Here is a 21,897-nt window from a genome sequence, read left to right on the forward strand (position 1 = left end):
CACTTCCTTTTCATTCCTTTATACCCATGTTCTTTTTCAGATTTTCAGAAGCCTGAGGTTGGAATGACCCTGTGTACAACAGGGTCATCTGGTAGACCACTGTCAGATGTAAGTCATCCGCCTACCTCTCTGAATGGACATTCACTAAAGCTAACTGTTCCTTTGGTCTTCTGATGCTTGTCTTTATTCAGTCAAAAGCCTGCTTTTTTTTGATGCTCCCTCCCCAAATGACTTAGTGATCCCCAAGTCTCCACCTGCAAGCACAATCTGCTATCTGGATCCTAGCAAGGAGTAGACATTAGAAAGTAGGTGCTTGCCAAGAGGTAAAGCTAGAACATCCCAAAGTGTCTTCTTTTAGAGAATGTGCCTAGCCACAGGCTGACAAGTGCACATATACAATTACCTGCACACTCTAAGACACACATACACAAAGGTATCTTTAGAGTGGCTCTCTTCTGGCAGGCCTGTTCTAATTGATCAAATAAAAAGAACGTCATTTTTATCTAATCTTTTGTTCACATTTGGATCAGAAATGGAATGTTCATAAACACAGCAACATATACACAAAGTGCATACTGAGAGAGGTCTGGTCCAGCCTCCCTGCTGCCATTTTTTAAAGGGGTGATACTTTTTATACGTGTCAGTTGCCTGGGCTTTTAATGTTAAGTTTGATCTGTCCAGTGAAGGTTCCCGCTCGAGCATCAATGCCAGGTCATAACTGGGTATCTGGTATTTCTTGGCAGTTAGAAGCCTTAAGAACCTCAGCTAAGTTAAGTCCAGACCCTTAGGTTATCATAGACACATGGTTACAATTTGGGGGGACAAGATGTTTTCCCCCAATCTTCATTTCCAGTGCTCAACCATCATTGCTTGGAGACTAAACTGCACTTGAGCAGCGTCGAAAGTGCCTTACATTACCCTGTAAGCCATGGGGCTGTCCAACATCCAACAATATAGAAATGGATGCCACCAACAAGAAAAGCCCTATGTGTGACTGATTGCAGGAGTGTAATTTTATTATTGCCAGCGCCTTATCAAAAGCCACATAGCACAGAAATCTCAGAAAGAGAAAGGCCTACCACAGAACCCAAATAGGTTAGTCCTTCAATGAAAAAAAAATGATGTTTTTTCAAATGTTCAATTTTTATTTTATCATTGCTGAACACAATCTGAAGTCAGGATCAAAATTCCCAATCTAATCGATTTAAAAACCATACCACAGGGGTAAACCTTAAAAGAAGTGAAAGCTAGCATTATATAGATTTTCATTTCTAAATACAGTATATTACAGAAGGTTAAATATACTACCTCTGTGTACTTACAGCTATAAAAAGATACATTAATGATACCAATTATAAATAATGTAACATTTCATATTAAAGGTATTATTGTACAATGGAAGAGTAGCAACCCTCTAATATACTGTGGAGAAGGGTAGTGCCTAGAGTTACTGAGATACTTAAAATTCAGTGTAAGAGGCCAAATCCTGATTTAACAAGTTACTGATACTATAAGTGCTGAGGGAAGAAAGAAGGTGAATAGAATATTGCTCATCTCTGACAGGGCTGAGAGCCCCAATTCACGCATCCTAACTCTTTATGCACACGCTGGTTCTGATAGAAGCCTTCATTTTCTCTGTTGCCCGGTCTATCTTTAATCCTCAAATGAGAGCAATCCTATCCACTTAGGGAGGTGCATGTGGCTGACAGTAAAAGTACCCAAGTAGCAGTAGACCCAGCGAGTTTGGTTTTTTTAATCCTTAAAGCTTCATCGAAATGGTTTCAGTTTTCCAAGCTCAAACGTGGGATTGCACATCAAATGGCTATACCAAAGAGGAAAAGAAAAATGCTATAATGTGAATGAAATATTTAGGGTTCAGTTGGCTGGTGATTGATTTCCCCATGGGATCGAGGTGTTACTTGTTAACCAATCAGAAATGAAAATTCCAATGGGATTTTTTTTTATTATTATGACTACAGAGCAGTGTGGCAGCTGTCTCTCAGTATAGCTAACTCTACTGATGTAAAACAGATAATAGAGCTGGAGAAAAGAAAAAGGACGTGGGCGTGTCCGTTTTTGACTGGGGTAGAAATGGGTAAACTGTAAAAGTGAATGATGGCTCTGAGTGTCAGACAGGAGGCTTAATTGCTTAGGGTTTGCTCTGCTGTGGTACTTCTAAAACGAGTCCTCAGTGGCAAAGTTGACACTAAGGATGTCCTCTGCCTAAGATGGGCCTTTGTTACAGAAAGCCATCTCACAATTATAGAGCAGGCTCTTTGGGTTGTCAGTTTGGTCAGTCCAAAGTTAGGATTGTTTTCAAGGTGAATCCCATGGTCAGCGTCCACACGCAGCCCTTAGGACCCACAACCCTGCAGACCAAAGGCTTCTGGTGCCTTTCTGTGGCATATGCTTCCCTACGCTCCCTGCACTGCGTCCCTGAAATCCTTCTTTCACCTCCACACTAATCCTTTGCTTGTGAATAGTCCCACTTCTACCTCGGAGTGAGGAGGGACTTGCTCTGTGCACAGGTGACCCCAAGGAGTAGTCACAAGAGCAGCTCTGTTTGCAGAACCTGCAGTGAGCTCTTTCCGCATTCCTACTGGGGTCAACAAAGCATTGAAAGTAATCACGGGACACTCCAGAGACCATCTCATAGAAACAGAGCCCCAGATGTCTTTGCTGTGTCCTGCACTTAGTCTAAAGGCAAAGCCAGAGCTGGGTAGGAGTTCCTCCCTAGGAAGGCCTGCAGTTTCACACATACCATCCAGCCACCCACAGTTTGGTCCATAGAGCATGAGTGTGAGAGAAAAATCAAAACCATTAAACTCCAGTAGAGCGGGTGTCCAGAAGAGAAGGGTCCTGTCACCTTGCGTTCTGCACGTGGCGGGTTGGGAGTTGCCACAGCCTGTTGTCCAGCTTTTGAGGAAGAAGCCCGTCTGTCTTTCAGGGGTTCTTGTCATCGAGTTTGATGGTGACAGTCTTCACTTCTGTGTACTCAGCCAGAGCATATTCACCTCTGTGATGACAGAAAAGGGGGGGGCAGGTCACACTGTCAGTTCATGGCTCTGGGGAAATCTTCCAGTGCCTATATCGTCTGCTGGACAGTTTGACAGCTGGAGCTTGTGTGACAGGACACAATGCGGTGCCTGGACACAGTAAGGCAAGTATGCACTGCGATGAGCTCAGTAAGTGTCAGGGTCTGGAAATGTGAGCCTAAATGCTAAGTTTGTGTGTGTGATGCTTTAGAAGCAATAGAAAGAACTAAGAGTTTTCTGGGCCCAGAGGGCCCTGCAGAGACTGATGCACCAACCAAGGACAGGCATGGAGAGGACCTAGACCCCCTGCTCAGATGTAGTCGATAGGCAGCTCAAGTCTCCATGTGGGTCCCCTAATATGGGGAGCAGGGGCTATCTCTGTTGCCCACACATTGATCACTTCCCCCTGGTGGGGTGGCCTTGCCAGGCCACAGAGGAAGAGGATGCAGAAGGTCCTGATGAGACGTGGTAGGCTGAGATAAGATGGTAGGGGAGGAGGGCTCCCCTTTCTGAGAACTAGAGGAGGAGCAACTGGGGGAAGGAGGGAGAGAGGGTGGGTTCGGGGAGAGACAAGAGAGGGGGCTATAATCAGGATATAAAGCGAATAAATTAAAAAATAAATTATCAAAAAAAAAAAAAAAAACCAACCAAACAAAAAAGAAATAAGAGTTTGCTTTTAGATGAGAAGTGAAAACAACAAAACAAATACAATGTCAGTTCTCTCGATCCGGGAGGGGCCTGTGCAGTGAACAAGGGAGATCTAGTGTATAAGAACTGCACTGACTACGTAAGTTTTAAGTGGTAATTTGTTTCTACTGGAACAGACAGGAAAAGTGATGTCTGCACTTGAGGAGGTGGCCAAGGGACCACAGGGACATCTGGCTCTGAAGGGAACTTCTGTAATAGGAGCTGGGTCAGACTACACTGGGAAAGGGAGAAGCCGCTGGCACAGGCTAGACACAGGGAGGCGATGGCCCTCGGGCTAGCATCTTTGGCATATTTCCTTCCCTTATATCTCATAGAGGCTTTACTAGGCATCTTAGACCATCCTTGGAGGGGATCCCCTTCACAGAACCCAGAGGCAGCTTGGCTGCTATTTCTCCTCTAGCACACTCTTTGTTGTTGTTGTTGTTTCGGTTTTGGGTTTGTTTTTTTTTTTTTTTGTTTTTTTTTTTGAGACAGGGTTTCTCTGTGTAGCCTTGGCTGTCCTGGAGCGATCTGCCTGCCTCTACGTCCCAAGCCCTGGAATTAAAGGTGTGCACCACCACAGCTCGGCTTCTAGCACACTCTTAGTGGTTGCAGAAATAGAACAATAAATTCTGGTTCCAGAAAAAGTAGGGGTAGAGATGGCCTCTTCAAGCTCTTGAGCCCCATCTCATCTCTTGAGACCTAAAATCTTGCAGCAGCATCCGCAGCCTTACTTCTGAATGTTTTAGAAATACAGATTCTGGGGCCCCACCTAGGCCCTACTGTAGTGGGCAAAATAGTAAAATGTCTCCACACCTTACTCCCCTGTTCTGTTGCACAAATTAACTAGGTTATAAGGCAAGGGAGAACTGATGCCGGAGATAGAATTCCTGTGGCTAAGCAGTTGACTTCAAAGGAGAGACTTTTCTGGGTAGTTTGGGTGACCCAACAGTCCTTAAGAGTTGAAGAAGAGAGTTGACCAAGAACGAGACAAGGAACAGAAAGATGCCACCAGGCTGGGAAGATAGAAGAGGCCATCAGCCAAGTAGGAGGTCGTCCCTCTGGGGGCTCGGCAAGGCAACGCAGTCCTCACAGCCTCCAAAGAGGATGTGGGCTAGCCAATGCCTCCAATCTACACTCAGAAAGAGCTGTGCATATCCTACAAATTGTAGGGGTCACATGCTGTGCCATCTAAAGCACCAATTTTGCAGTACCAGAAAAACCAATATATTTATGGCATCAGCGGTCTCCTCGGCAGAGCCAAGACCCTTGTGTCCCACAGGTTGCCTGGGTAATTCTGATGCTTAAGTATAAGAGCAACTGGGGCTCAGAATCATGTAAATGAGTCAAGTTCATTGACATCAACTGTTCCGGCTGTGCCATGGGAATGCCAGCACGCCCTTTCAGTTATATCAACCAGAGAGAACCCGCATAGGCCACCCACTCTGTGCTGAATAAGTAATGTCACCGTTAGGAAGCTGCACTGTTTTCATCAATGTACTGGGCCTCCTTTCAAAGCCAAGGAGGAACACAAACAACAGAATGGGAAAATTCCACAAAGGACAAACTCATTTTTTTTTTTTTTTGGCAGAAAAAGAAATACGAACTCCAACAGGTGTGCAAGGGGCGCTCAGTGTCCCGCCCTTGAAGACGTGAGGACCCACGCAGAGACAAAACCACTTTCATGTGGCCCGGCACTGAATTCTAGGAACTCACGCTGAAAACAGTCACCCTAAGTGCATAAATATTTATATGCAAAGAAGCATATAAACAGGGTTTGTCATAATAAAGGCCTGTAGGAATAACACTAACGCCTATTCTAGGAGGCTTTTCAAAAAAGCCTGGGAGATATCCAAAACCCATCTCAGAGGGTAAAATGGAGCTTGCTTTCACGTTAGCAGACAGAAGAGAAGGAGTGGATTTTTGAATATCCATAGAAAATGCACCATAAACTTTCAAGATGTGAAAACAGCGCTGCTTTGCCAAAATTCTAAGTGTTAGTGATTTATTGATCTAGTAAAGAAAAGGGATGGAACCTTCCCGAATTAGCTCATGTCAAACAGCTCAGAAGTGTCAGCATTCTTGTGAGAAACCGGGTGTAGATTCCTCATTTTTTTCCCCTTCCATTTCCTCATCTGTTGTTCTGGTTCAAGCTCCTGCCTGCCTCATCCAACCCCTCACTCAGTCTTTTCTACCTCAGGAACCAAAGCCATTTGGGAGTTCAGCCTTCCTCCCAACAAACCTCCCTACAATGACAATGGGGTCAAGGATTGATGGCAGCTCACTGACAAGTGCCCAGAGCGTAACACCAAGCTTGGAGCAGTAAAGATGCTCAAAGAATATTTGCAAGAAGAAGACTGCCCCGAGACCAAAGAGCATGCCCTTTGTGAAAGTGTCTGACTACAATGATGCTCACAGGTCCTCATACCCACAGGGTCCTCTGTGGATATGCCCATGGATAAACTGTTGTCAGCGACCCAGCTGGGAGACACAAGGCCAGGTGGGAGGCCCAGGTCAAGTTTGAGGAGCAGTACAACACAGGCCAGGACAAGTGCATTTCCAGAAGCCTTGGCTTTAGGCTTACTTTTGTTTCTACCATTCAATTTTTTTACATTTAAGATTAATTTTTTTTAATTTAGAAAAACAAAAACAAATATTTGCCATGTGGCCCAATGATTGGATGAGTAAATTGAGCGAGCAGTGGGTCCCCTAACAAATGGGACTGAGGGTTGGGGAGGAAGGTCTGACCTTGCTGTATCTCTGTTGTAGGAGGTTTTGGTTGCTGGCTTGGATGCTGCTCATCTTACACTGCAAATCAAAGAACCAGGAAGTAATGCACTAAGAGGAACAGACTTTTCAGGCTCCATCCAAGACCAGCTCAGAAATGCATCCCAGAGGGGCTGGCGGGTGTGCAGCCAGTAACCGGCCCAGCCCTAGTGACCAATTTGGGGGAAAACCATGGAATCCACCGTATGGTGCTCCAGTGTAGAAAAGGGGAACTTGTTGCAACACGGAGACATTAATTTGAAACAACTGAAAATAGATATTACTCTTCAAGGCAGTTTCCAGGCTCCTTATGAATGATTTGAAAATAATTTGTCAACAAAAAGCTCTGGGAAAATAGATGGCAGAGATCTAAAAAGCAGATGTTCAAGCAAGCCCCCAGAGAAGCTGTCAACATGAAGCATGACTGAGGTCTGCGAGCTCACCGAGCCAGTCTGTGGCAGGCATCAGGACCACAACAAGAGGGAGGCCAGCCCAGGTAAGAAAACCACGCAGTGAATTCTCCATGATGCTCGGAAAACCCTGGCAGCAGGTGTTCCCAATATGTCCCAGTCACTCTGTGTCCTTCCAAATGACCTTCACTTAGAGGACTGGAGTGCTCCCTGCCTCCTGGCCTCTGGAAGGAAGACTGTGAGGGAGATGGGTTCCTCAGCACCCCCCCCCCGCCCACCCTGCCTGGCTGAAGACAGAAGACCAAAGGAGACAAATGACCACATGAGCTCTGCTGGCCTCATTTGAAGAGGCTTACCAAGCTGACTCCTAGGGCAGGGGTTATCTCAGTGGTAGAGAACTTGCCTGGCGTGTGGAATGACCTAAGTTCAATTTCCAGTACTGCAAAGCAAAACAAAATATCCCCAAACAAAACTCAAGAAACCAAAAAGGCCCAAGTGGTCTCTGTCTAGCAAGCCCAGGGCTACCCAAGGCCAAGTTGCCTCTTTGGTTGTGAGCCTAGCCTTTAATGGCTGAGCCATCTCTCCAGCCCTACTGCTAACTCCTAGGACCTATTAACCTCCTGGGTCTGTGTCTTCTTTTGAGAGCTGCTATCCTCTCTCATGGACTGTCTCCATGAGACCATGAAGAGGGGAGAGGCTCTCAGAACCTTCTAGAGTCTGTGCTGAACAAACGTTGGCTCTCACCGGTGTTGTTACTATTGGAGGAGCCTGATGGGAACTCAGATGACTCTAGCCCTGCCATCCCAGCCTCAGCTGGCAAGCTCCTCTAAGAGGCTACAAAATGGCAAACACAACAGGCTGCCAAGAGAACCTCCCTCAGGCTCCTGCCATGGGTCTTTGTGGCTAAGAATCAGTAAGTTATTGCAGAAGAACCAGTCATGGGGACAAGGGATGGGGGAACAGGACCAAAAATTACTATGTTTTATGCTCATTTGTGCAGATGTTCCCTGGGCATCTGTCATGTGTTGAGGATGATCTGAACAGAACTGGGGTAGAGTAAGGGGCACCAATTCCATGTAGCCCAGTCAAAAAACAGTGGAAGCCAGCCCTCTCCGCCGTAACATACTTAATTATCTATAAGGAGAGCTACCCCATGGCCACACTAAGGCCAGGGCTGACAGATGTGCCTGGAATCTGACTAGAGGTTCAAATATGTAGAAGGCAATGCATTTGTATATAAATGACACAAACTGTTTAAACAAAAGGGAGAACAGGACCCCTCAGAAACAGCCCTGGGGTGTTGTCACAGATGGCTCCCCAGAAATACGGAGCCTACCAAGATGTTTGTCTACATTGCTTAATCCAACCCAGGATGGCAATAAGGGGGTATGAGGAGGGTGTCCAGCTGGGGACCCCAGCATCTTCACCCAGGGACATTCCACCTAGCTTTGACTCCAGCCAGGGGTAAGATGGCTCATCCTCGAGTCTCTGGGGGCCAGGCAGGAATGACAAGAGGCACTTGTTCAGTCCCAGAATGTACTGCTGTGGTCACAAAGCTGCAACACAGCCCCACAAAAAATATCCCAAAAGGAAGCAGTGTCACCCACGGTATGTCCCCAAAGCTTGTGCCAGGTTCTCAAAGCAAAGCTGGGCAGATTCAGAGCCTGACTTGAGCTAGTCTGTTCTCACCACCCAGAGTGGGGACAGATGTGTGTCATAACACCCTCATTTGTCACACCCTCATCCTGCTAGCCTAGGATCAAGAACTGTAGAATGTCCCTAGGGTGATGTCACTGGGCAGGACAAGAAATTGAGGCTCCAGGTTAGTTCTAGGGCTTAGGGAAGGACAAAGATGGGAAGGAGGGAGGGAAGATGGGAGGGAGCCCGGGCAGCCTCTATTGTGGGACCACCAGTCTTCATGACAGAGGAGAGGGTAAGGGCTTAGCCATACTTACAACTCTCTGCCATTCCCAGACATTTTGAAGCCACCAAATGGAGCCTGTGCGTAAAATGCATTGTAGCAGTTGATCCTGGAGAAAGCGAAAGATGCCCAGGTTACCTGGAGAACTTAAGAGCATCTGCATCTTAAGACACTGGAGGCACCGTGCTGCCTAGCGCATGGCCCTTGGGCAGAGTGTTAATAACACAGCACACCCCTTATGCTTTTTACTCCTGCTTCCTGCTTTTTCCTGCCAGAAACTACAGCTGGAATATTCTGAGGAAGAGAGCTAGGGGGTGAGTTAGCTGTGAAGTGACGCAGGCCTGATCTCAGAGCTCTGCTCCCTAGACTATGTGACTCTAAGCTTGTTCTACCTCTTTGAGGCTCGTTTTCGTTCCGCTGGAAGATGGGCATGAGTGTCGGTCTGCAGAACTGCCAGTGAGCAGGGATAAGTGCCCATGTGTGGACTGTGGAATCCACCAGAGACAACATCAGAGAGGTAGTGTGACCATGTGTCAACGGTCCAGGCTTTGGAACCTCCTTGGCTATGTAAAGTGACCTTTGAGAACCGTAGGTTCTATACCTTCGGATTCAACCAACTGTTGAATCAGACCCAAAGTTTTGGTGCAGAATTATTTCTCTCCCTTTCGGTGCTCCTTAAACGATATTGCACAACAAATACCACCAGAGCATTGTTTCAGGTGTTGCAGAACACGCAGATGAGTTTGTAGTATGCCAGAGGGAATGGGGTGTGTCTTGGTGGTAAAAAAAAATGCTTATTCTAGTATGTTCCAGGTCCTGGACCAGAGTGTTAGCATGTCACAGATAGATAGATAACAGAAAGACAGATGGTAGACGGATGGATGGATGGACAGACAGATGGACGGGCAGACAGATAGACGGGCAGACAGATAGACAGACAGACAAGCCAGCCAGCCAGCCAGCAAGCTGGAAGGTGTGCCTAAGCTACCTGTACGTACATACAAAGGACTTGAGTAGCCACAGAGTTTGGTCTCTCAGCAAGGAATGAATCCTCCACAGTTAAACACTGAGTGAGAGTCAAGCTGTGTGATGCTGGACAAACCATCCCATCTCTTTTTGTGCCTCAGTTTCTCCATGTGAAAAATGAAGAACTTAAGGCCGTACAATACCCATTTCAGAGGGTGATCAATGGTGCACTTAGGAAGTGGGAGCACATCACATGATCTCTGGTAATGGACGAAAAGTGAAAATAGTAAGCCAATACAATAGTCAGACAACACAAATGCTCCAGTGCTCACCAGACTGTTCCCGACTCCAGTGCAGAAGCCAGCTTCAGGGCTTTGTCGAGGTTTTTGGTGAACACTGCCGCTGTGAGTCCATAGTCAGTACTGTTCGCTCTTTTGATCACTTCTTCAAGATTTTTGAACTTCAGTATTGGCTGCACTGGTCCAAAAATCTGTGGTTAATTATAAGGAGGCATGTGAGGATGGGACCATGCACCCTGAGCAGGCGCCCTGGCTTTTATGCGTTTCCACAGGACTAGAGCCCTGCCCCCCAAGACAAAGAACCCCAGAGAACTCTATAGCTGTGTGATAGCTAAAAATTTCAATAAAAGGATTCAGATGGATCAAAAATGAAAGATAATATAAGACTATACACTGCATTTATGATCCCTCCATGCTAGCGCTGTTTCTGAGAACCATCACTCAGCCTTAGAGCTTCAGGAAAACCCAGAAGGGAAACACTGGAGAGGTTTCTGGAAGGTTCTCTAGAAGGGTGTTTCCCTGGGGATGCATGCTGCTTCCCTGGTGTCTTTTTCTGTTGCTTCATGAAAATATCTTTTAAAAAATGTTTCTATAGAGTGTCCCAGGGGAAGGAAAGCCACAGTAGTCACACAGCAAAGAAACAGAAGAGGGAAACTGCAAGGTTGCCCATTTGGAGGTGATTCTGAAGGGATCTTGAGATTGATTCAACAGTAGGCGGAACTACGTGTCAGGACAGCGCACAATCTCTGCACATGGCTCCTCAGCCTCCTCAGGACATCTCATCAAGAAGTGTACAAACAGCAACAACAATTTAAAAAAGAAATACAGGGAGGACTGGGAGGATACAAGGGATGGGATAACAGTTGAGATGTAATATGAATAAATTAATAAAATACATTTTAAAAAAGAAGTACATAAAGATCTGGGCTCTGCACCACCACAGAGAGATGAGAAACCTTTCAGTATCTCAAGGAGGAAATATCAGATGCCCTCAAGGGGAAGCCATGGCAGCCATGTGCCTAGCATGGTGATTAAGGGGCAAGAGAAGATTTATGTTCCTATGGGGGCGGGGTCTGCATCATCCCCATCACTCTCAGGAACAACTGTGGCAGAAAAGTCGGTGTGGATTTAGAGCTGCCACGCATTCTTTGAAGGATACTTACATTTTTTCAAAGATTTATTATTTATTATGTATACAGTGCTCTGCCTGCATGTACACCTGTATGCCAGAAGAGGGAACCAGGTCTCATTCTAGATGGCTGTGAGCCACGATGTGGTTGCTGGGAATTGAACTGACGACCTCTGGGAGAGCAGTCAGTGCTGTTAACCTCCGAGCCATCTCTCCAGCCCAGATACTTATTATTTAAGGACAGACTGAAGAGTGTGAAGTGGCCACGGTTCCTGAATCCACAGTTTGGTGCCTGGTGACGCTCGCAAACAAGGCTGAGAGATGTCGGACATAGGCTGTGCATGTAACTGAAGACGTGTGTACCTGTGACAGTGTTGGAAGGAGATAGGGACTGCTGCCTGGAGACCATGAGCAAGGACGGAAGCCGGCCTGGAGCAGCCGTAGCTGTTATGGGCCTTCGGACTCACCAGAGGCACCTGAGTCCCGAGGGACAACACAGCCACCCAGAAATGGAACTGTTTTGCCCTGTAAAGGCCTCACCTCAGTTTGGGCTTGTAGCCACACCTACCTCCTCTTTGGCGATCCTCATGTTGTCCGTGACGTCTGAGAAGACAGTGGGTTTGATGAACAGTCCTCTGTCCTCCATGGCTGACCCCCCACATTCCAGCTTGGCCCCTTCCTTCTTCCCACTCTCAATCAGCTCTAGGATCTTGTCGAACTGCTTTTGATCGATCTGCAAAACGCAGAAGGGAGTTATGCCCGCTTCCTCCAGGAGGGGACTGTCCTCTTGTATTTTCAGTGTCCCTCAGCACCGTCAATGGTTGTCCCAGGCTTGAGGCCTTGTTCCTACATCTGGTTCCCTCCTCGTGCTGTGAGGTAAGCCTCAGGGTAAAAGAGATTCTGAAACGGTTGCCCTCTCTCAGGCCTTGGCATTCTGCTAGCATTACCAGGCTCAACAAGAAAAGACCGAGGAAACCCAGCTAAATGTAACTATCGGAAATACAACATGTGGTAGCTTTTAGTCTGAGTATATGCCAAACTGCATTTGAGACAGACTTAAGATATCTTCAGTTTGTTTAAAATTCAAGCCTAGTGGTATCATATTTACCGGACAAGTATGTATCCTGCTCGTTGCACACCATAGATGAGGGGGCGCTTATGGGAATCATCCTATCATAGTATAGAGAAGGGAGCAAGGGCCGAGCGCTTGCCTCAGCACCCCTGGGAACAACAGAGTGAGCCTCCCGATAGGGTATGGGTACCGCTTCTTGCCTGGAGGGAAGTGAACTGCTACCTCCTCCTTGGCTAGAAAGTGCCTTATGCCATAGATTAACACCCAGCTGGGGGACACGGTACTCAGCCAGCTGCTGGAAGGCTATCCTTTCTGGGGATGGCTCAGCAGGGAAGATAAGATGCTTTTTCTGTGCCCCTTCCTAGCCTTCTTCCTCAAATCCATATGCTCTTATTAACAGACAGCTCCTTCCCTCCTAGTCTGAGAGAGATACAGTTTAAAGCAAAAAACACTGTTACTGAGGCATTTAGCTAGGAGACTTGGTTTCATTCCAGAAACATTAGGTAAGGGAAAAAAAAAATCAGAGCTGGGGAGATGGCTCAGTCAGTAAAACTTGAGGACCTGACTTTGGGTCTCTGATATCCATGGAAAAAAACCTGGGCATGGTGACCCACACCTATATAATCCCAGGACTGGGAAGGTAGAGACAAGATGCCCCCTGGGGCTCGCTGCTCAGCTAGTCTCACCCAGTCAGAGCATTCCAGGTTCAGTGACAGACCCTGTTTTAAAAGATAGAGTGGACGTCAATAGAGGACGAACCTGTCCTTGACCCCTGGCCTCCACATAAACATATAACACATGTATACACATATGAACACATGGCTGCACATGCACATGAACACGTACACGATCATATACCACACACAGACACATACAGAAAAAGGATGAGAAGCAAGTAAACCCATTTCAGGTACAGAAAAGTTCTTTGAGGTCTTTTTTTTTTTTTTAAGGAATAGAAACAAATAAAATGGTGGCGCCAACATGATCTCCTTTGCATAGAGATGGAGGAAGAAATCCAAGCACACATTCACACTTGCTTGCCTTCCTATAAGGAAATCCAGGAGGGATCTGCCAGGAATAAAGGCCATAGGCGTGGCACTGTGGGGACAGGTGAGAACGGTGGGGATGAGGTGGTAATGGTGGAACCTCGCCACTGTGGTCCTTTGTACATGGTTAGGGTTTTGAGCCATGTGCTCACACACCCACAGAAAAGTAACGAAAGAACGTGAAACACATCCCTGTTCCAAGCCCTGGCGGTCTTCCTCTGGGTGAACCACATCTTGGCTTACAAGTTCCAGACGAAGCTGATGAGACGCTCAGCAAATAACGGTGCTGGCTGTCAAGCCTGGCAACTTGACCTCAGTCCTGGGCCTGGCAAGGATCCACATAATAGAAGCAGACAGCTGTCTGTGGCTCCACGTAAGTGCTGTGGCACATGCATCCCACGCATATACACAAACGTAGACACGTACAAATTAAATAAATGAGTGTCACTTCAAACTTTTTTTTTTAATGTGAGAAAAGAAGTCCTTGTGTTACAAAGGCCTTCTATCCTCCTACGGGGGCCGACATTGCTCACTAGAGGAACTTAATCAGGCCTCAGGTCTTAGCTGGCCGGAGCTCTGTTTTACAGGCAGCATGGATCCCTGTCAGAACCCCTACACACCCAAACTCAGCTCTCCCTGACGAGACCTCGTAAACAGGTTGTTGAAATCTAATAACCATCCGTGAAATGTCAGCTGGTGCCTTCAGTACAGGAAGAAAGATCTGGCAGGAAGTGAGATGACAGGGCAGGGCACATCACCAGAAGTGGGAAAAGATGGCCCCCCCAGGACCTCTCCAGAGGACGCCTCTGGATCCCGAGCAGGCCAGGTGGCTTCCTTGCTCGGCTGCCAAGTTAACCCAAAAGAGGATGGGATGTTCCAGCACGTGGCCTCCAGCCCTGGGCCCTGATGTAGGTCAGCTAGCTCTTCCACAAGCCTGAGACAGACAGAAGTGTGTAGGCAGCTGGATGGCCTTGCAGGGTAAAACTGTACAGGTCTTGGATGGGGAAAGAACACAGACAGGATCCTAAACAGTCTCCAGGTTCGGCAGCGTGAGTGAGGTCCAAAGGGACTCTGCACAGCTGAGCCCAGGGGTAATGGACGGACACCTGCTCCCTGGAAATGCCACGCTGGAGACTTGAGAAGAAAAGGAGGTAGATGACAGGAGGAAAAGCCACCCTTTGTGCGTTTCCCACCTATTCCACATTAACTCTACAACTTGTGCGTTCCGTACTGATTGGTGGCCATGTTTGCACTGAGGCCATGGGCTACCTTGTGACAGGACAGCAGAGTTTGTGATTTGGGGCTGAGCAGGAGGAGTGGACACAGCTTCCCCACCAGGGACACATGACACCAGAGCCATCGAGCAAATGAACTGGAGTTAGGATTGGTGTCCTCTGAGGCAAAAAATAAAATAAAATAAATAAAAAAATCTCTCCCTTCACTTTCTCCCCAGCCAGCATCCACACAGAATAACTAGGCAAACCTGAGGAAGATGTCCTGAAATCACATGGGGGGGGGCATGTGTGCCTGAGTTAGAGAGTTGTCAGTCAGAGCATCTCTCTTAAAACAAATCTCTTCCCTTTGTACTTCCTGGTGGTGTTTCACCCTCTATTACCCCCTTTTCTTAGATGAGGAAAGTCAGGCAGGGCTGGAAGGAACAAAGCCATAGAGCCTAGTTTCCTGTGTAAACATTTGGTGCCAATTCAGTGAGTTTCTGGGATAGACCACAGTGGGCAAATGATGGATATGTCTGGAAATATAAGGGTTGAACAGAATTCTGGCAACTGTACTATGTTGCAATAGTACAAGGGATGGCCCGGCTGCCCGCTTAAATATCCATCCTTTGGCTCCATTTACCGTCAGCAAGAAAGCCACACAGGACGTGCCCTTTACAAACGTTATTAAGCTTTATGGCTACAGCCATTCACAGCCTGTTGAGGCTTCCCAAACCAGGCCTGCAGAAACCTGCTCCCACTGCCCAGGATCCAGGCTCAATCCCTAGAGTCTCCCATCCTCTGCCTCCTGAGGTCTATCCCATGTAGTAATGCATGTGGCCTCGAGGGCCCCTGAGTCTAGCTTGCCCTGGCCGTGCCCCTCTTGTGCAGGGTGCAGGGAACTCTCTCTCCACCCCCAGGCTTTGAAGGTCATCATATGAAGAAGGCTGCAAGGTACAGAAGATAGTCTTGTGCCTGAGATCGCCTGCTTCCTCCCTGTTCCCTGTAGGTCTCTTTCCTGACAGAAACCACTCCATCAACTTCTAAACAAAAGCCTTGAGTGACCAGCAGGAGGAGCCCCCCCGTCTGTGGCCATACTTCTGCCTTGGCCCAACGCCCAGAGGAGCACCATACGTGGAGACATGTCTTGTCTGTTGGTGGGTTACCTGGGGCCCCTGCTCCGTTTTGGCATCGAAGGGGTCTCCAACCGGCCTCTTCTTGGCGTACTCCACACTCCTCCTCACAAACTCCCCGTAGACCTGCTCTTCCACAAACACTCTGGAGGCCGCCGTGCAGCACTGGCCTTGGTTGAAGAACACTCCCTGGTGAGCACACTCTACGGCCAAGTCCACTGGGGGTCAGGGAGGCAAGAGGAAGCGATTAAGTTGTTATAGCAGGCCCGACAGCTGCAGCTCTTAATTGCCCCCACAAGAAAACAGGGCCCAGATGACTGCATTTCAGAAACTAATTTTTCTTTTACGGCAGCGCTTGGTGGGGAAAAGGATTTTAGGTGCACCAAGTCTGAGATAAGTCCAAGACTCAGGACTTCCTAGTGCCTTTAATATGCTAATGAGTGCAGAGTCGGAGCACTTTTCAGTTCAGTTGTTCACCGAACCCCCACCCCAGTTTTCCTATCCCTGAAGGGACTGTACCCCAGCAGGGTTGTAACAGGACAGTCTCAAAAGGCTCTTAGATGTCTTTGCACCCCACCCCTGCCCTGGTGCCAGGGGCCAGGCTCACCCCGCCCCTCCTCAAGACACTAATTCATTTTCTGGTCCCTGCTGGGACACAGGAAGGAAGACTGAAGTGATGGAGGGGTGCGAGGTTGCCACCCTGAGCACTATGTCAGGATTTAATTCTGTGGAGTGGCACTCCCTGGAGGAGGGGGCAGGAGGAAAAGGGGGACAGGCTCTGTTTTCATGACCCTGGAAAGCCAGCCCCTACCTACACGTTGCTTCACTAATTGGACACCACTACTGTGGCCCAGGAACACAAAACAGTCCTGGTTCTACGGGATGGGGGGTTTGGGATCCTACATGTGAGTCACGGTAAGGCGACATACGAAACTGTTCCAAGTGACTCCAGGAGCATCATTACATTACTCAGGCAAGAGATGGCAGGTCCCTTTCCACAACCTCCCTGGATTTTCTTCCTCACTCTCTGCCTCTCCCATTGAAAATTGGCTTTAGGGAAAGGAATGGCTACATCTTAGTGAGAAATTGTACCAGGGTCATTATTTCTCAGGGCTGTTTGCAATTCCAGTCTTATCTGAGCGTGAGCTTTGTTCTCTGTGGCGTGGATTTCTGGCACCAGTGGACAGTGGGGGAGGCTGTCCTTTAAGGCATAGGTGCTCTAAGGTCTTTTGAGGTGTCACACCTTTTGATAGGTGACCCAGGGATCAGGTGAGTAAATGCCCAGTGTGGTCCCTTCTGCTCTCTCCTGGACATAACAGCCAACAACAACACACATTTTAATATTGTGTCACACAGCTCTGGCAAGACACTAGTTGCTCCCAGCTGCTGTGCAGGTGGCTTTCCCAGGAAAGGAATCACACAGGGATGACATCCAGAGCATGTTTTTGTTTTGTGCTTTGAAGGGTTAGCAAGGCTGTCCTCTAGTGTGTCGTCGTGCCCAAGATAAGGAAGAAAGAAACACTTCAACTCTTTCAAGAGGCCTAAGAACACAGCAGTGATAATGGCTTGAAGATAGGAAAAAAAAATGGATGTCCAGAGTGGGGAGCCTGTCCCCTCCTTCCCCAGCCCAGAAAGGCCCCAGAGGAGAAACTGGGCCCAGTTTACAGGGTCCTCCCAGCCTCCTCCTTGGGGGCAAGAAGGTAAACTTATCCTTCAGGCACAGACCCTGTAGTACCCATAAGCCATCCCCATCACAACACTGGCATTCTGCCCTCTGTAGGCCTGTGGAAAGCATCTCATTGTGTGTGCATGCCCCACTTTTCGTGGGTCCTGAATGCGAGTCAGGAAGTGAGGCGAGACCAGACTGATAGCCCCAGCGACTCACGGTCAGCGTCCGCACACACGATGCACGGGTTCTTTCCTCCCAGCTCCAGCGTGACTCGCTTCAGGTTGCTCCGGGACGCGGCTTCTTTAACCAGCTTTCCTACCTTCAGGGTAAGAATCGGGCTTCGTTAACTCTTAGATGTGGTGAACTTGGTCCCAGGAGATGCAGGCATGACTGGGGGGCATACTGGTCACCTGCCTCAGTGAATCACCCTAGGCCTGATGTATTACGCAGTCTTGGCTCACCAGGCTGGCCACTGCAGCGGGGCACCCTGCTGAAGTGACTTTCCTCTCCGGCTATTAATGACTGAGACCCTCCCGGCCCAATATGGAGGTGGTGCTGTTTTGGGGCAGGGGGCTGTCAATCTAGGGACACAACAAAGATGGCTCAAAGATGACATGTGGCCAGTTCTCTAGAATCCTTTAAAGACTGAGCCCACCTTGGAAAGAAGAGTGAAAATTTGTAGCTGAGGTATAAGACCTCCCTCCCACGCACCTTGACAGGCTACTGGATGCACACTGGCCTAGTGTGCCTTCTGACTAGACCTGACAGCAAGTTTTAGCCAGGCATCAAGAACCTCAGAGCCAGGAAAGACCAGAGAGACCAGGGCAGACCCCAGAGACTTAGAGCTGGATAGAGCTCAAGTCATTGCCAGGACTTGTTTAATGGCATGCAAGGGGAATGGTGGCTGTAGGCCAGGGTCTAATTCTGACTAAAGTCTCTGAAGATGCTCATCCTGACTACCAAAGGGAAGGTCAGAAATGAGGCGGGTAGCAGGCGCCTGGCTGGACTAGATATCTCAGAGATGCCTGTTTCCCTCATCATTCTGCTTGTCTTCTTTTTTTGTTGTTGTTGATTTGTAGGTGCTCTTCACATATGAAGGATATATAAACATTTGGAGAGCTACATGCAGCACAACTGGTTTTCTCCTGGCTTGTTTATCACCTCTTACAGATGTTTTACATTTTTATTTTATCTTATCTCTTAGTTATTTTTTTTCTAAGGCTTCCGAATTCTATTAAGTATTTATTTAGTTTGGGATCTGAAGCAGTAACATTTTACTAATAGTTAGAGTACAGTTCGATTTAGAAAAAAAAAGAGGCAAGTCATATTTGAGCCTCTCAAGAAAAGGTCCATGGGTCTCAAAGGATGGAGTGCTTGTTGTTGTTTGCCAACAGCTCATAAAGGGGGCTTACCTCTGTGGACCCAGTGAAGGCTATCTTGTTGATCTGCGGGTGGGAGGAAATTGCTGCTCCCACTGTGGGCCCAAAGCCAGGCACGATGTTCACTACACCTGGAGGGAACCCGACCTGGGAGGCACAGAACCGGTATCAAAGGACCAGATAGACAGCACCAGCTGCAAACCTATCTTCAAGGGTGGCAAGACTTGTCGCCATGTAATGTCCCCGAGCAGAGCAGCATCCTTAAAGGGCAGCTGGGTCACACACTAGCCAGGATGCACCCGCATCAGCTGCAGGTCCCCACCCAACCCCCAAGCCATGCAGGCCTTTTAATCCTCTGTTGCCAGCTGGGGGTGAAGGCTCTTGGGTAAACTGATCACCCTCTGGAAGAGCCAGTCATCCCAGGACAAAGGTTCAGAGATGCCACTAGGTGGCAGTGGCCCTCTTATATAAGAGTGCCAGGGTGTGTGTGTGTGTGTGTGTGTGTGTGTGTGTGTGTGTGTGTGTTGGGGAGAATGTGTGTGCATGTATATGGGTGTGTGTGCTTATGTCTGCATTTGTATACATGTGAACATGAATGTACATATGTGAGAGTGTGGCTGTGTATATGTGGGGGGGGGAGTAAGAAAGAATGGACGTGTGAAAGCACTTTTATTTGTAAGAGTGTGTTTGTATGAATGTGTGAGCATAAGTGCACTTGTATGTGCGTTGAGAGTTCATATGTGAGCCTGTGTGTGCGTGTGCATGTAAACATATGGATATGAGAGCACGTGTGTGTGTGTGTGTGTGTGTGTGTGTGTGTGTGTGTGTGTGCGCGCGTGCGCGCGCGCGCACGTGTGTTTTGAAGGAAGGAGAGGTACCTTGGCCGCCCCCTCCCCGGGCACCTATGCACATGCCATGCAAATGTTAGATCTTACTCTTTCCCATGTTTATCAGGCAAAATAAGAAATCCTTTCCCTTTCTGGCCCCACTGGGTTCGGCCAAGATTGGCACTTGCTGAGGCAAAAGACTGCTGACTCCTCCCCTCCTCATGCAAGGCCCACCGGGAGACCTCCACATTAGTATGACCGTCACCAACCCAGCGAGGGAGAAGGTGGGCATTGCCAGCATGGCTTGGTCTTCTCTGTGACTCTGTGTTTAAAAATGTCACCTTCGCAATGTTTGACTCTGTAGTTTCTTAGACATCATTCTGTCGCAGCTGTGATTTTAGAATCCTAGCGTCTCTTTTACATGACACGCATGTGTGGCCAGGGAGGGGAAGGCAAGACCTGGCTGGTTACAGCGGCCCCAGCCTCCCTCAAGCAGTCCAGCCTGCTCCTCCCAGCTGGGAGTGAAATGGTCACCTTGCTTCCAGCTCATCTTTCTTCCTGTTCTTTCAATCTTTGCTACATACATGCTGATGATGGAATGGCTGAGGTATGTTGCCAGGTGTGTCTGGCAGGTGTCCCTCTAGGCCACAGCTTCCCTGAGTTGTGGCTCCCTTGGGGTGGGGAAGACAGTGTGGAGGCTCCTGGGGGTTGACACACAGCTGCAACTGAGTACCTAACTAGCTGGCAAGGCCACCCTTCCCAGAGGAAGAAGGACCATTTCACTCCCCATGGCCACTGAGCCCAGGACCCCTGGAGTTTGGGGACCTCTTTTTTTTTGCCCCCTCCTGCAATGCTCTAGATGAAACACCAAGTGCTAAGCACCGGTTCGTGCCTTAATGAGAGAGGCAGGTTCTTATTAGGACCGTGGGGAGGAATAGCAGCTCCAGATCGGCTACCACGTGTACAGTCACCCTCTGCGTGGCGAGCTGAGGGCCGCTGTTACAGCGCTTGATGGTGCCTAGCTCTGGGGCATGTGGCTCTATCCAGAATACACAATATCTTCTTTTTAGACTTCTTACCTCTTTGATGAGAGAGCCGAGGTACAGGGCCGTGAGGGGTGTCTGTTCAGCTGGCTTCAGGACCACGGTGTTCCCACAGCACAGGGCAGGAGCCAGTTTCCAGGCCAGCATGAGCAGGGGGAAGTTCCACTGTGTCAGAGGACAAGAAGGGGGTTCTGAGGTTCAGGTCTACTGAGCCCCCTTCCCAGAGCCCAGCCACTTCTGTGCAGGTCAGGTCCACTGTGCCCCCATCACAAAGCCCAGACATCTCTGTGCAGGTCAGGTCCACTGTGCCCCATCCCAGAGCCCAGACACCTCTGTGCAGGTCAGGTCTACTGAGCCCCCTTCCCAGAGCCCAGCCACCTCTGTGCAGGTCAGGTCCACTGTGCCCCCATCACAAAGCCCAGACATCTCTGTGCAGGTCAGGTCCACTGTGCCCCATCCCAGAGCCCAGACACCCCTGTGCAGGATGCTTCCTTTGTACGGTCTGGTTTGGGCTTTGAAGGATAATATTGGAGTCTGCAAGACTGCAGGAGCCTGGTGCTTGCTCAGGGGGGAGGGGAGCACCCTAGAAGATGCTGACTCACAGCGGGGCTACCCTGTGTGTCTTCCTATTCCCTCCAAAATGCTTGCCAACGGGGTGACCCCTTTCCTTGTCTCTTCAGTCCTCATTCACTCAGCTGCCGTGGAAGTGGCTCAGGGCTCCCCAAACAGAGAGGCAGTATTGAGTTCCCCAACATGCACAGATCTCAGCCCCTTGGTGTCCCAGGCTGCAGGAGTGGGCCCTGTTATTTGCCAGGTGTGCTCATCTCAGCCTTAACTTCTACTAGTCAGCCTTCCTCTGCTCCCTCCCGAGGAGGCGACCAACCCACGCCTTTGCCAGGCAGGTCCCCACTGTTTGCAAAGCCCTCTTGTATGTTGACCAAACTTTCCTATTCCCCAGTTAAGAGACTCCATGTCCCGTGCCCCCAGCTTGTACTCAGCCAGCGATGGGTACAGTGGGCAGAAACAGAGTCTGTGAGGGAAAGCTTCCATACTCACTGGTGTAATGGCCCCACACACGCCAATGGGCTCATGCCTGGTAAAGCACATAACATTGTCATCTGGAAGAGAGGTGACACAGGGGCAGAACACAATCATGGTTAAGAATTTCACATTGACCCAGGCTTGTCGGTTTACACCTTTTAGTCCCAGAACCTTGGGAGGCAAAAGCAGGTGGATCTCTGGGAGTTCAAGGCTAACCTGATCTACAGAGTGAGTTCCAAGGCAGCTGGAGCTACTAGAAA

At 48.7% G+C, this 21,897-nt stretch overlaps 1 protein-coding gene across 1 annotated transcript in view; it reads right to left on the minus strand.

Annotated features, from left to right (window-relative positions):
• Positions 1 to 1,124: 1,124 nt before the first annotated feature.
• Positions 1,125 to 21,897, minus strand: part of ALDH1A3 (aldehyde dehydrogenase 1 family member A3) — a 35,618-nt gene continuing 14,845 nt past the window's right edge. The window contains exons 5-13 of the mRNA XM_084773347.1: positions 21,653 to 21,714; positions 20,633 to 20,761; positions 18,760 to 18,873; positions 17,564 to 17,666; positions 15,712 to 15,896; positions 11,782 to 11,946; positions 10,118 to 10,275; positions 8,854 to 8,928; positions 1,125 to 3,016 (exon numbers count right to left, since the gene is read on the minus strand). Of these exons, the coding sequence (XP_084629473.1) occupies positions 2,944 to 3,016; positions 8,854 to 8,928; positions 10,118 to 10,275; positions 11,782 to 11,946; positions 15,712 to 15,896; positions 17,564 to 17,666; positions 18,760 to 18,873; positions 20,633 to 20,761; positions 21,653 to 21,714 (1,064 nt within the window). The 3' untranslated portion in view covers positions 1,125 to 2,943. The remainder of the gene's footprint in view (positions 3,017 to 8,853; positions 8,929 to 10,117; positions 10,276 to 11,781; positions 11,947 to 15,711; positions 15,897 to 17,563; positions 17,667 to 18,759; positions 18,874 to 20,632; positions 20,762 to 21,652; positions 21,715 to 21,897) is intronic.

The sequence above is a fragment of the Acomys minous genome (genome assembly GCF_964271855.1).
Source record: "Acomys minous genome assembly, chromosome: 2".
Lineage (NCBI taxonomy): Eukaryota > Metazoa > Chordata > Mammalia > Rodentia > Muridae > Acomys > Acomys minous.